The sequence below is a fragment of the Pelophylax lessonae genome (assembly GCF_965119305.1).
Source record: "Pelophylax lessonae genome assembly, chromosome: 2".
Classification (NCBI taxonomy): Eukaryota; Metazoa; Chordata; class Amphibia; order Anura; family Ranidae; genus Pelophylax; species Pelophylax lessonae.
In genome coordinates this window covers 297591276-297605739 of record NC_138769.1, presented here as the reverse complement: position 1 = coordinate 297605739, position 14464 = coordinate 297591276, and the positions used below count along the sequence as shown (strand labels likewise).

The 14464-nt window shown below is 41.9% G+C and overlaps 1 protein-coding gene across 6 annotated transcripts in view; it reads right to left on the bottom strand.

Annotated features, from left to right (window-relative positions):
- Positions 1-14464, bottom strand: part of NAV1 (neuron navigator 1) — a 296089-nt gene that overhangs the window by 56592 nt on the left and 225033 nt on the right. For all 6 annotated transcript variants that reach the window (XM_082246689.1, XM_082246691.1, XM_082246690.1 and 3 more), the window contains one exon: positions 10837-10920. In XM_082246689.1, coding sequence (XP_082102815.1) covers positions 10837-10920 — 84 coding nt within the window. The remainder of the gene's footprint in view (positions 1-10836; positions 10921-14464) is intronic.

Sequence of the window (14464 nt, the reverse complement as noted above, 5' to 3'; positions counted from 1 at the left end):
CCAGCCATATTAAAGCACTGACACCTGCTGATCTTACCTTACCAGCCACCTTACCAGCCAAATCCCAGCAGTGGGGTCCACATGAAAATGGCAGAAGAAGCTGCCATTAAGGATTCCTTCTTTCAGCTGTAGGCCTGCTGCTAACAGGAGCAGAGCTACTTTCTGTAAATTTATTGTGATGTGAATGGTTGCAAATGCAAAATTGCTCTATGATTTAAAGCCCCTTTAGGGCTTGTACAATCTAGCTGTGTTGGACAGTGTTCCCCAAAGCTGTCCCAACACAAGGACAAGGTAATTTTATATATATCTTATAATTTCAGTTCATGTCAACACAGCTTTAAACCTTTTCAACAGAGGGAAGGTTTGAGGGGCACATGACAATATTTTTTTACTGCTCAATGGGGTTCAGTTTTTACTGGATGTAAACCCTAAGATTCTTATATTTGCTTTCTTTTAGTCTGTTAAATATTTCTACAATTGAAAGATTTGTTGTGTTTGAGAAGTGTAAAAAAATACCTGTTGACCTTGCAAGAAATCCATTGCTTCTCTGTGTCCTGCATTCCAAGGACTTTTAATTGTTTTTAGCCCTGCTTTGATCAGATACAGTGGATTTACAAATTCTACACACCCCTGTTAAAATGTCAAGTTTCTGTGATGTAAAAAAATGAGACAAAGATAAATAATTTCAGAATTTTTTCCACCTTTAATGTGACTTATAAACTGTACAACTCAGTTGAACAACAAACTGAAATCTTTTAGTTGGAGGGAAGTAAAAATAAAAAGTTAAAATAATATGGTTTCATAAGCGTGCACACCCCTAAACTAATACTTTGTTGAAGCACCTTTTGATTTTTTTACAGCACTTTTTGGGTATGAGTCTATCAGCATGGCACATCTTGAATTTCGCAATATTTGCCCACCCTTCTTTGCAAACACACTCCAAATCTGTCAGATTGCGAGGGCATCTCCTGTGCACAGCCCTCTTCAGATCACCCAACAGATTTTCAAATGGATTCAGGTCTGGGCTCTGGCTGAGCCATTCAAAAACTTTAATCTTCTTCTGGTGAAGCCATTCCTTTGTTGGTTTGGATGTATGCTTTGGGTGGTTGTCATGCTGAAAGATGAAGGTCCTCTTCCTGTTCAGCTTTCTAGCAGAAGCCTGAAGGTTTTGTGCCAATATTGACTGGTATTTGGAACTATTCATAATTCTCTTATCTAAGGCACCTGTTCTAGCTGAAGAAAAACAGCCTCAAAGCATGATGTTGCCACCACCATGCTTCACTGGGGGTATGGTGTTCTTTTGTTGATGTGCAGTGTTGTTTTTGCACCAAATATATCTTTTGGAATTATGGCCAAAAAGTTCAACCTTGGTTTCATCAGACCATAACACATTTTCCCACATGCTTTTGGGAGACTTCAGATGTGTTCTGGCTAAATTTAGCCAGGCTTGGATGTTTTTCTTCGTAAGAAAAGGCTTCTGTCTTGCCACTCTACCCCATAGCCCAGACATACGAAGAGAATGGAAAATTGTTGTCACATGTACCACACAGCCAGTACTTTCCAGATATTCCTGCAGCTCCTTTAATGTTGCTGCAGGCCTCTTGGCAGCCTCCCTCGAGAAGTTTTCTTCTCGTCTTTTCATGAATTTTGGAGAGATGTCCAGTTCTTGGTAATGTCACTGTTGTGCCATATTTTCTCCACTTGATGGTGACTGTCTTGACTGTGTTCGATGGTATATCTGATGCCTTGGAAATTCAGATCTCTCTGATGCTCTCGAAGCCCTCTGCAGGCAATGGCTTTTGCTATAGGATGCAACTTAAAAAATGTCAGGAAAGACCTACCAGAACACCTGAAATTTTTTGCGGGTTAATCAGAGGCACTTTGCTTAAATGGCAGGTGTGTACTGACTCCAATTTTAACATGAGTTTGAATGTGATTGCCTAATTCTGAACACAGTTACATCCCCAATTAAAAGGGGGTGCACGCTTATGCAACCACCATATTGTAGTTTTTTAGTTTTACTTTCTCCTCCCCTCCTAAAAGATTTCAGTTTGTTTTTCAATTGAGTTGTAGAGTATTTAGGTCACATTAAAGGTGGAAAAAGTTCTGAAATTATTTATCACTGTTTCATTTTTTTAAATCACAGAAACCTGACATGTTAATAGGGGTGTGTAGACTTTTTATATCCACTGTACGTAGAAAACAGAACACCTCCTTCCATGTTATGGAGAAGGGAAAGTATTCCTAAGACTTCGTGCTTAAGGGTGACAATGCTACTCCTCCATAAAAACAGTACAGTGAGTAAGCGTTGTCACCCTAGGAAAGAAAGTGTGTTTTTTTCAGGTTAACAGGGTAAAAATAAAATAAAAAAACAAACAAAAAGAAGACTAAACACCTTCACTCAAACCTTAAGCCCCTGTTCACACTGGGGCGACCTGTCAGGTGACCTGGTCGCCTGACAGGTCGCCGTAGGTCGCCTTTCATAGAGAAGCTGCGGACCCGTTCTAATAGGAGCGACACAAGTCGCTCCGACTTAGAAAAAGGGTCCAGAGCTTCTTTGGGGCGACCCGGAGCGACCTGCTTAGACTTCAATGTTATGAAGTCCGTGCCGGCCGCTCCGAGGTTCGCGGGGCGAGCAGCGCGCCGCAACCTATGAGGTCGCCGGCAAAGTAGCGTCGCCCCAGTGTGAACGGGGCCTTAGAAAAACCCATATGAAGCCCTTCTGTTTAAACCAATATATTACCCTTTTCAGAACGCCAACTAGCTGCAAACTTTTTTACAGAGACTAAATTAATGATTGCTAGGGCTTGGAAAACTCCTGTCTTGAGCTTTGAAGCAGTAAAAATCGTATGAATGATATCATGATCAGTGAAATGCTCATGGCTATTTTGGTGGACTGAAATAAATATATAGTGCTGCGCAAATAAAAAATTATTAAATTAATTAATTTGTGCTTAAATTATTAAAAACCCAAAATATTTATATGTGACATAATATTAAAGTGCCAATAGTGCTAAAAAAGTGGTAAATATAATACTCATAGAAAAGAGAAAATATATAGATATAAAAGTCCAGTGTGCAAAGTGCAAAAAGCCAATAAACAAAGTCCAAAATGTAATCCTAAAGTGATCTGTGCTCCAAGAGAGAAGTGACCAGAGTGTCACAGTGGACAGCCAGCCGTGCACCCCCTTGTGAATGGGTGCTCACCTCAAATCCTTAAAAAGAGCGCATAGATTGTTAACCCAAAAAGATCATCCATCCATATCCTTCAGGGCTCCTCTCATTCACAGGAGTTGCAGCGTCAATCAATGCAGTATATGCAAACAAAAAGACTTGCAATAGTGTATGAAATCCTTAAACAATCAGCTTTTATTAAATAAAGGTGGATAAATCTCACTCCCATTTGTAGGTGCAACACATGCACTTGGACAATAGCATCAAGTAAATGGTGGAAATTGTGGTGGTATAGTGGGAGAAACTGCACAGCGCCGTCGGTCTCCACAGCGTGCGCCGATAGCTGACAGCCTCACCTAGACAATAGTGTATCGCTCCGTCCGTCCTTGCCCTTCCCCAAAAGAGTGCTTCACAGAACAGCAAACAATCCTTGCATGCTCTGTTGTACATACAAGAAATGGTAAATAAGTGAGGGAGAGGGAAAAAAAGACTAAAACAAAAAAGCGGGATGCTTGGAAGATGGATAGACAGGCTAGGTCTTCCATAAGGTAACGGGTGAACACATGGACACCAACATAAGTAAACAAAGTGAACAAGCATTAAGCTATAGATACAATATAAAACAACAAGGTCGAGGTAGCTGTCCAGACAACCTAATGACTTTTAATCATCTTTCATATGCAGTGTCTTAATACCGAAATAAGGTTTTAGCAGATCACTGTTAAATCCAGCAATTAAACTATGTACTGTGCATGCTTAAGTTCCCATTTTTTTCTTCTTAACAGATTCTAAAACTGCCCGAACATGCAGGCTTTTCATTGTTGTACTGAAAGGAGTCATCTACAGAACTCATCCATAGCAAACTGCTTTTATGTCTAGGTTCACATCTATGCGGCTGTGCTTGATGCGTTTTACATTTTTTTTCTCCTCTCTTTAAACACACTGTACTGTATATAGCTGGTTGCAAAGGAGCAGGCCAGCCGCATTCTTAACAACCGATGAGTCATCAGCTGTCAACAGGTTCCTCACTGAGAGCTGAATATAAAAGAAAAAGTTGCCGGCAAAAAAAAAAAAAGTGGGAAAAAGACGCAGTGGGGTCCCCCCAGGTCCATACTAGTCCCTTCAGGACTGGTATGGATTTGGAGGGGACACCCCCACACCAAAAATTAAAAAAAAAAATGGTGTGGGTTCCCCCTCAAAATCCATACCAGACCCTTATCCGAGCATGCAGCCCGGCAGGTCAGGAAAGGGCAGGGACAAGCCCTCAACATGGGTGGGCCCCCACCCCAAAGCACCTTGTCCCCATGCTGATGGGGACATGGGCCTCTTCCCAATAACCCTGGGCAGTGGTCATAGGGGTCTGCCCCCAGACCCCCCCCCCCCCCAAAATGTGAATGAGTATGGCATCAAAAAAAAAAGTGAGGTGTTAAAATATACAAGAGACGTTTTTTGACGAGCCCTTTATTAAAAATCCTGCCTTCTTCCTCTGGTGTTACTTCTCTCTCCGGTTGTTTCTTCTCCCTCAGGCGTTTCTTCTCCCTCCAGTGGTTTCTTCTCCCTCTTCACTCTGTTTATGCTGTCTTCTTCATCCACCGCTGCCAACTAAAAATAAAAACACGGTCTTTCTCTGTCCTTGTCTACCTTCGTTGTGTTGGCTTCCGCTGCCTGCCATTTGTTATATAGCCATGGGGTGTGGCCATCCAGGGATGTCACCCGGAGATCCCACCCCTTGTGTGGGTAACGTGACGTCACAAGGGGTGAGATCTCCAGGTGATGTCACCGAATGGCCACGCCCCATAGATAAATAAAAAATAGCAGAAACAACAAAGGCAGACAGCAATGAAGGAAGGCCATGTTTTTTATTTTTAGCAGGCAGTGGTGGTGGCGGCAGATGAAAAAGACAAGATCACCAGAGCAGAGAGGGAGAATAAACCACTGGAGATAGAAGAAGCATCAGAGAGAGAAGAAACCACCAGAGAGAGAAGAAACACTGGAGGAAAAACAAAACCACTGGAAAGAGAAGAGGAAAAAGAAACACCAGAGGAAGAAGACCTGATTTTTAATAAAGAACTTGTCAAAAAACTTCTCTTGTGCTTTGTAACAGTAACTGCCAAACGCACTAAAAAACGCATTGGTGTGAACCTAGGATAAGTTTTCATCAGTTAAGCAGCTGCAAATGCTTATATACTACATGGGTACCTTTAGCCACTTGCCAACCGCCGCACGGCTATTTACTGCGGTGGTCAGCCCCTCACAGGCAGAGCGACGTAGTACTACGTCGCTAGTCTGTGAGGGTCTAGGGAGCGAGCACGTGCCCCCGGAGGCGCGCTCCCGAGTGGTCAAGGACCCCCCCGCGTGTGTGACCGGCGGACCCGATGTCTGCCGGTCACTCGGCGATCGTCGGTGCAGAGGGAGAAAGGCAGGCGGCTAATGTAAACAAGCCACCTGTCATTCTCCCCTGTGTATGAATGGTGATCATACGGTTCTACTATGTAGGACCGTTGATCACTGTTCATACAGCTCAAGCCACAGCCAATCGCAGTTAGAATCACGCCCCTAGGGACACACATAACCCCTCCCTCTCAAAAAAAAGTTAACCCCTTCACTGCCAGTGTAATTTTCCAGTAACAGTGCATATGTATAGCACTGATTACTGTAGAAATGTCACTGGTAACCCCAAAAGTGTCAAAAATGTCAGTCAAGGGTCCGATCTGTCCGCCGCAATGTCGCAATACCGCAAAAAAAAAGAAATCGCAGATCGCCGCCATTACGCGTTAAAAAAAAAAAACAACAAAAATGACAAAAATCTTTCCCTAGTAAACGCGATAACTTTTGCGCAAACCAATCAAAATACGCATTTTGCGATTTTTTTTACCAAACATATGTAGCAGAAAACAAATTGGCCTAAAATGTTTGGCCTAAAATGTTAAAAAATTTTGATTTTTACATTTTTTGGGGGGGAATTTCATATAAAAAAAATGTGAAAAATATTGTTATTTTTGCAAAATTGACGCTCTTTTTTTGTTTATAGTGCATGATCAAAAAATCGCACAGGTGATCAAATACCACCAAAAGAAAGCTCTGTTTGTGGGGAAAAAAGGACGTCAAATTCGTTCGGGTACAGCGTCGCACGACCGCGCAATTGTCTGTTAAAGTCACGCAGTGCCGAATCGCAAAATAGGCCCTGGTCAGGAAGGGGGTAAAATCTTCCGGGGCTTAAGTGGTTAGTTAATAGAGTTGCATACAGGTTATGATGCAATGACAGCGATACTTGTTAAGCTGTCCCACAGTGATTCATTTGTATAAAAAAAATTTTATTGACCGCATAGTTCTTTAAAGTCCATAGTAGGACACATGAAATCTTAAAACTGCCTACAGGAAAATTAAACATTGGCAAACAAAAAAGCAGTACACCATCTCAGGGCTGGCCTTATTTTTTTTGTTTACCAGTCCTGGGGCAGTAGGCAACCGAATATCGTGACAGTTTAAAGTGGTTTTAAACCCAAAGCCAAAAATGTAATACATTGCAGCTTACTAATCATTAGATGTAGTGACTGTATTTGTTTTCTTTTTTTAGGGTTTTTTTTTTTCCCCTCTGTTCTCCAATGGTGATCTATCCAGTAACATCCTATACAGACTCCACTCTGGATGAAGACGCACAGGGGGCAAATTTGGAGAGCAGCAGTCTGGGGAGAGGGGAGTGTTAGAAGTACTAGCAGATTAAAATACACTAATAAAGTGAAGCCAAACTCCAGCTCACACTTTTGAAGCTGTTACATCAAATAGTAAATAAATAAAAGCACCCCTGCCAGCCTTAAATTGTCTGTCCCATCCCTGTAAATGCAAGAGAAATTTTCTTTTGAAAAATAACAGACCTACTGGCCAGATAACCAGATGACTATAGAGGAAAGAACGCCTAAAAAGGAAACAAATGCAACCATCACATTTGAGAATTGGTAAGCTGCAACATAATAAATGTTTGCTTTTGTGTTTAATACTGCTTTAAGATTTCTTATGATCTTAAATGCACTCCAAGAAATGGATTTTACAGTGAACACAAAAATCCTGGAAACAACATAACTGGGGACTGCCTGCAGCTCAAAAAGCCATCTGAAGATCTGTATGCCTGGATCTGGCATCAGAACAGTCATTAACATCCACCCGGCAGAACAGAAGACCAGGGGGCAACTTTGCACCTCTGAGAAAGTAGCCTGATGCTGAGGAGCTGAGACCATGAGTTTGAATGATGGTCTGTCTGAGCAACCAGGAAATGGTGGAATAAGAAGCTGGTTCACTTTTACCCGGGACCCGCAAAAATGACAAAGAGAGGGTTAGTTTTTCTAATGCAAGCAGTGGCTATGGAATCACAACTAAGACTACATCCAGGCAATGGAGGGAGATCTCCTTCTAATAAACTGGAGTAGAACAGAGGGTTGGATGATTTATGCCCTGATTGAGGTGAAACTATTTTAGGAAGAAAGTTCTGGGCTTTAACACCACCTTGTCTGTGTAAGACCAGGAAAGATTCTCTACAGGGTAAAGGCTTGTACACACTTGACAAAAATCGGACGAAATATCCTCCGATTTTTCTCTCTCATGCTCAGCGGCCATAACCGTTTTTAGTTGACAGTGCATAAATGTTCACAAAATTTCTCGTCCAAATTTTTTTATTCTGGGACGTTTGTTCCTAGACTTCTGGGTCGTCAGCAACTTCAGATCATGCGCGGTCTTTCATATCCAATTTTTCGCGGATGTACTGCATACACATTGAATGGAAATTAGTCATGCTGGGGATGGACGATAAAAATTTTGGTGTTTGTCCCTCCGTTTTTTTCGTTGAAAATGTTGGCATCGGCTGCTGAAAGTTGTGTACACACTAGATGAAAATCGTACGATTTTACCTCGGACGGGAATTTTCGGCAGATTTTCTACTAGTGTGTACCCCACAAAAGGTCACCCACTCAGATACCTCAGACACTCACTTCGCAAAGTTGATAGCAACAAAAAAATGCAACCTTGTAAATGAGAGTGTAAAGGGGAATTTACCTTATAGGACAAAGTTTAGATCCCATGAAGTCACAGGTTAAGGAAACAAAACAAAAGTTTTGACCAAAGAATAGAAACCCAGGGGTCTCAGGAACAAGATTACAAGCACAGTTACCTTTACCTTAATAGTACTCAAGACAAAAATACATCTGCATAAAATACACCTAGCATGAAAACCAAGATCGTGTGAGCATGTGAGAAGTATACTTCCTAGCTTTTGGCATCATGGGAATCACTGATTTAGAGATGCCCCTGTCTCTCAGCACCTGCCATGCAGGTAAAGCCAGTGGTCATGAAGTTTGGAAGGTAAATAAGTCCTTGAGGCAGAAGATCCAAATGATCTGGAAAATCCCTTTGAGCATCTGCCAGGAGTCTGATCAAGTCAGAGTACCACATTTGCCTAGGCCAGTCAATAGCTATGGAGGGCACTGGAATATATCACAGATGGGCTTATACCGCTGCTACGGAGTGCCCACTGAATGAATTGTGTCCCCCTATTAGGGAAGGTGTATTGAGACCTATTGGTCATAGCAAGATGTGCGGCTGCTTATGTCTGTGGGGTTAAGTGATTCTGACATTGACACCTGCATGCCTCAATTGGAAGCACTTTCTCACAGTGGTCTTCAATATGTGGATTTTTGTGACATGAGCTTAATAATTATGAATGCTTTTATGGATGATTGCATTCATTTTTATAATATATATTTGTTTGTGCTGCACTATTTGAGTGATTAACTAAAGTGTTGACTGACATGAGACTCATATTGGAGATGAGGCAGTAGACTTCCAACAACCTGTCTATGCTCATGTAGAGACCAACTCAGCAGCAGTTTAAGACTTTCTGTGTCCCCCAATGAACGAGAAAAGAATAATATTTATCTATATTTTGACTAGGGTTTTTTTTATACAGATTCAATATACAGATTTAATTGCATAGGAGATGCTTCTTTTGATATGCAAAGTTTGGTGACAGACCTGATAGAGCAAGTCCAGACCACCATGTCTGAACAATTTTACTCCGCAGATCAGCAGACATACGAATGTGATGCACACGCACATTAGAGACCAATTTTTTTTCCAGAAAAGCGAATGTTTGCTAGGAATGAATTTCTGTGAACTTGATTTCACATAGAAACGAGAAATTTTGATGGAAGATTAGACTCTAAATTGGCCATCTTAAAAAAATAGCAAAATTGATTTCACCTTTAAAGCAAGGAGCATGCAAACAACTCTGCTTCTGTGTGACATGATTTAGTTGATCAAATTCCATCAATTTCAGGGTGATCACATGACTTTGTGTACAAACATGGGGTCAGTGATATTGCTAGGATTGGCATTACCTTTAGGAATAGGGTTACCTTTAAGGCTGGCTTTTTTTAGTTTTGGCCTAAAAACAGGTTCAGTATAATTGAAAAAAATTTCCTAGGCCTTAGGAGCCATTTAACCACTTTTGGACCATTTTTGTGATACGGCACTGCGTTACTTTAACAGACAATTGCGCGGTACCCAAATAAAATGAATGTCCTTTTTTTTTTCTTTTGGTGGTACTTGATTACCTGTGCGATTTTTATTATTTGCGCTATAAACAAAAAAAAAGAGCGCCAATTCTGGTAAAAAACAAAAAACAAAACATTTTTCACATTCTGCTATATAACATTCCCAATAAAAATATTTAAAAATCAAATTTTTCATCATTTTAGGCCACTTTGTATTCTGCTACATATTTTTGGTAAAAAAAAATTGCAATAAGCGTATTTTGATTGGTTTGCGCAAAAATGGTCACGTCTACAAACTAGGGGAAAGATTTATGTCATATTTATTTATTAGTAATGGTGGGGATCTGCGATATGTAGCGGGACTGCGACATTGCGGCGGACAGATCGGACCCCTAACTGACATTTTTTTTACACTTATGGGGGGACCAGTGACATTACTACAGTAATCAGTGCTAAAAATTTGCGCTGTTACTGTAATAATGACACTGGCAGGGAAGGGGTCAACGCAGGGGTGATTAAAGGGTTAAGTGTGAGCCTAGGGGAGTGTTTTCTAACTGTATGGGGAGAGACTTCTGGAATCAACATAGAGACCTGTGATCCTAAATAGTAGGATCACAGGCTCTCTGTGTTCATTCCAGAGAAAACAACGGACTGCTGTGTTTACAACAGCAGACCGTCGTTCTCTCTCAGAGGGGAGCAATCGTGGGGGCCCGGCGGCAATCGCAGATTGGTTTCCCTGCTTCCTAATGGGGGCGGGCACGCACCTCTGGCGGCGTTTGCACGCCCCCAGGAGCGCTCCAGCAAACTGACGTACCCATACGTCGGTTTGCGCAGCCAAGCCAGCCTGTCACGGTATATCAAATGGTAGGCAGTCAGCAGGTGGTTAATGCCCGCCTTAATTTTGCACTCCCTATTGCATCATGTTTTATATCCCAAATGTCACAATAATATCAGCAAAATGAAATCCCCCTTTCATTGCTTATCCCTAATGATCACCATTCAGCTTTGCAGAACATCACAAAATCTCTAAGCCTTCGTTCACATGGACTGCGGCTTTGAAATCTTGTGACTTATTTACTGAAGCAGTAGGAAATCAACAATTGTGCTTGGTATTACTCACCTTCTCTTGTGCAGTATCAGCAAGCAGACGAAGTCTGGAGGTCATGTTCACTAATGACTGTTCAAATGCTGCAACAAGGTTTGCCTACAAAAGATTAAAAAAAATCACTTAACAAGATAGAAGGTATCTATTAGAAATCTGGAAAGGATTGCAATCCTTAAACTAAAGTAGGCTCTATCAAGTCTCACACATCCATGGTAAAAAAAAAAAAACTATAAATGCTGCTTTAGGCAGAACCTACATCTCTTATGAGTTTGGTATTAAAGTGATACTAAACGTAAAACACTACACTTATATAAACTTACTTTTGAACTCAGGAGGAAACCAAAGCTCTTTGCTAGGCTGTGGGGTACTTGGATTGACAATGCACTCACTTTGACCTCTTTAGATACAGGATAATAGGACATGTCTATACTGCTGTCTGTGAGTAATTTGCTTCCTTGCGACACCCATTTCTGGTTGATTTGCATTGTTGAGACATAAGACATTTTGTGTTTTGTTAGTTCTCTGTGTTTTATTTTGTTTTTGTTTTTTTTTTCGTGTATTAAAGGGTTTCCTTCTTTTTTGTACAATTATTAGAAAAAAATCAAACATATCTTTAAAAAAAAAAAGTGATACTAAATACACACTGTTTAATTTACATTATCCCATCTATTTCTGTATATGGATGAAGACACAAATTATTTAAAAGAAAAAAACATTTAAAGTGGTTGTAAAGTCAGAAGGTTTTTTTTTTATCTTAATGCATTCTATGCATTAGGATAAAAAGCCTTCTGTGTGTAGAACCCCCCTATGACTTACCTGAGCCCATCTTTATCCAAAGATGTCCACGAATGGCTCGGTCGTCTTGGGACTCTCCTTCCTGATTGGCTGAGACACAGAATGGGCCCCATTGGCTCCCACTGCTGTCAATCAAAGTCACTCAGCCAATGAGGAGACAAAAGGGAGTGGGGCCAGGCCGCAGCTCTGAGTCTGAATGGATACACGGAGCTGTGACTTGGCTCGGGTGCCCCCATAGAAAGCTGTTTGCTGTGGGGGCATTCACTAGAAGGGAGGGGCCAGGAGAGCAGAAGAAGGGCCAGAGAAGAGGAGGATCTGGGTTGCTCTGTGCAAAACCATTGCATAGAGGCGGTAAGTATAACGTGTTTGTTATTTTTATTTAAAAAAAAAAAATTAGACTTTACAATCTCACTTTAAGTATCTTTTTTCCCTTATTCATGTACAGCTGTCACATGACCCGGTGTTCCGTGAGAATTACCTACCCGTGAGAAAAACCTACCCCTCGTCACTTCCGGTTTACGGCAGTCTGTGTAACGCGAGCAGTTACATTAAAACAGCTGTGCTGCACTATGAGTCATCTCCGCTCCTGTCCCGGTCACTTCCCTGATCTCGGCTAATAAATATAAAAGCGGTGGCGGGTGTATGAAAAGATAAATCACGGAGCCGCCAGCCGCTTTTATATTTACTAGCCAAGATCAGGGAAGTGACCGGAACAGGAGCGGAGATGACTCATAGTGCAGCACAGATGTTTTATGTCACCGCCGCGTCGGTAGGTTTTTTTCACGGACACCGAGATCAATTCAGACTAGTGCGCATGCGCACTAGTCTGATCCTCAGCTCTTCCATTAGGTCTCCGGGTCTGTGAGCATGCGCACTGCTGCGCTGCTCAGCTGTTCCTGGCAGGTAGTGAGGTAGGTAGGTTTTTCTCACGGGGTAGGTAATTCTCACGTTACACCGGCTCTTTTCCAGCCTGTCTGTAGCTTCTAGTCTTCTGCTGCTGGTCACATGTTCAAAATAAATACTGAGTAAAAATAAATGAATGATATCAATAAAATGTTTTACATTGTCATGCAAATACATATTTGAAAATAAATCTTTATTATTTTTTTTTGGCAATAACATGGTGTAGGTGGATTTCTGCTAGTCACAGGCTGTGTCATGCCCCTCCAGCCTGTGTTTTAGGGAGATGAAGCCTCCATTAATCAAGATGTAATATCACACCTCCATTGTGTTTAGCTGGTTATTGGGCATGAAGGAGGAGGGAGGGAGCAGCTGTGATTTACTAAAGTGTATACCCACACGTGTGACTCTAAAATCACAGGGGCTACTCAGAATGTGAACAGAGAAGGAATACTCAGGGTAGAAATTCACTGAAAACTGAGCATGTGCACTAGCTGCCAACACTGCTCTGTAAAATCCCAACTGCAGTGGGGACATGGACAGGAGGGGGAGATAGAGAACAGCAGGATCAACCAGTTTTTTGCAGAATACAAAAACGAATACCATAGTGACTGAGTGAGTGTGAACAACATCTATTGATAGTTTTTAATGATGTGGGTTTATTGGTACTTTAACCACTTCTTACCCGCCCACCGTCAAATAATGGCGGAGTGGTGCATCCATTGTTCTGGGATGCCGTCATATGACGGCGCACCAGAACTGCCTCTCTGGCGGGTCCGATCTTGGTAAAGAGTTAGTGACATGACTCTTTACCCATGTGATCGGCTGTGTCCAATCACAGCCGGTCACATGTAGATAAGGAAGTGCCGTTATTCGGCTCTCCTCGTCTCACACTGTCAGTGTGTGAGGTGAGGAGAGCCGATCAGGAGAGACAAAGACAAGTAATCAGGGCACTGATCATCAGTGCCCCGATTACAGAAAATTAAAATAAAGTGCCAATCAGCACCCACCATCAGTGCCCACAGTGCCCACCATCAGTGCCCATAGTGCTGCCAGTCAGTGCCCATCAGTGCTTGCTCATCTAGGCACTGACTGGCAGCACTATGGGCACTGATGGTGCTGCCCATCAGTTCCGCCAGTCAGTGTTTATCAGTGCCACCCGTCAGTGCCCATCAGTGCCACCTCTCAGTGCCCATCAGTGCAGCCTATCTGTGCTTATCAGTGCCGCCTATCAGTGCTGCCTATCAGTGCCACTTCATCAGTGCCCATAAGTGCCACCTCATCAGTGCCCATCAGTGAAGCCCATCAGTGCCGCCTCATCAGCGCACATCAGTGAAGGCGAAAAATTATTTATTTTCAAAATTTACTGTCTTTTTTCTTTTTTTTTTTTGTAAGAAATAAAAAACCCAGCGGTGATTAAATACCACCAAAAGAAAGCTCTATTTGTGTGAAAAAAATGATACAAATTTCATATGGGTACAGTGTAGCATGATTGCGCAATTGTCATTCAAAGTGTGACAGCAATGAAAGCTGAAAATTGGCCTGGGCAGGAAGGGGATGAAAGTGGCCTGTTTTGAAGTGGTTAAAGACATAGTAAAGCCTATGGACCACTGCAAATGGTGTAAACGACTCCCCAGATTAAAAGCACTCCAGTCACTTACAATGTGTTGTAATGAGCTGAGTATGGTGGCTTTCAAAAGACTATTAGACGTAGATCTCAAGGATCAGAACATTCAGGGGTATGTGAGATGATTGCAGCCACACACACCTACACAGGTTGAACTGGATGGACTGTTGTCTTTATTCAACCTCACCTACTATGTAACTATGAGTACACAAAAATTTCACTTTTTTATTTGTTTTAGAAATGTTGCTGACCCTCAAAATTTGTATAGGCATACTCTACACTTGTGCCATAGGTGTTGAAGTGTTACATAAACAGCATGCC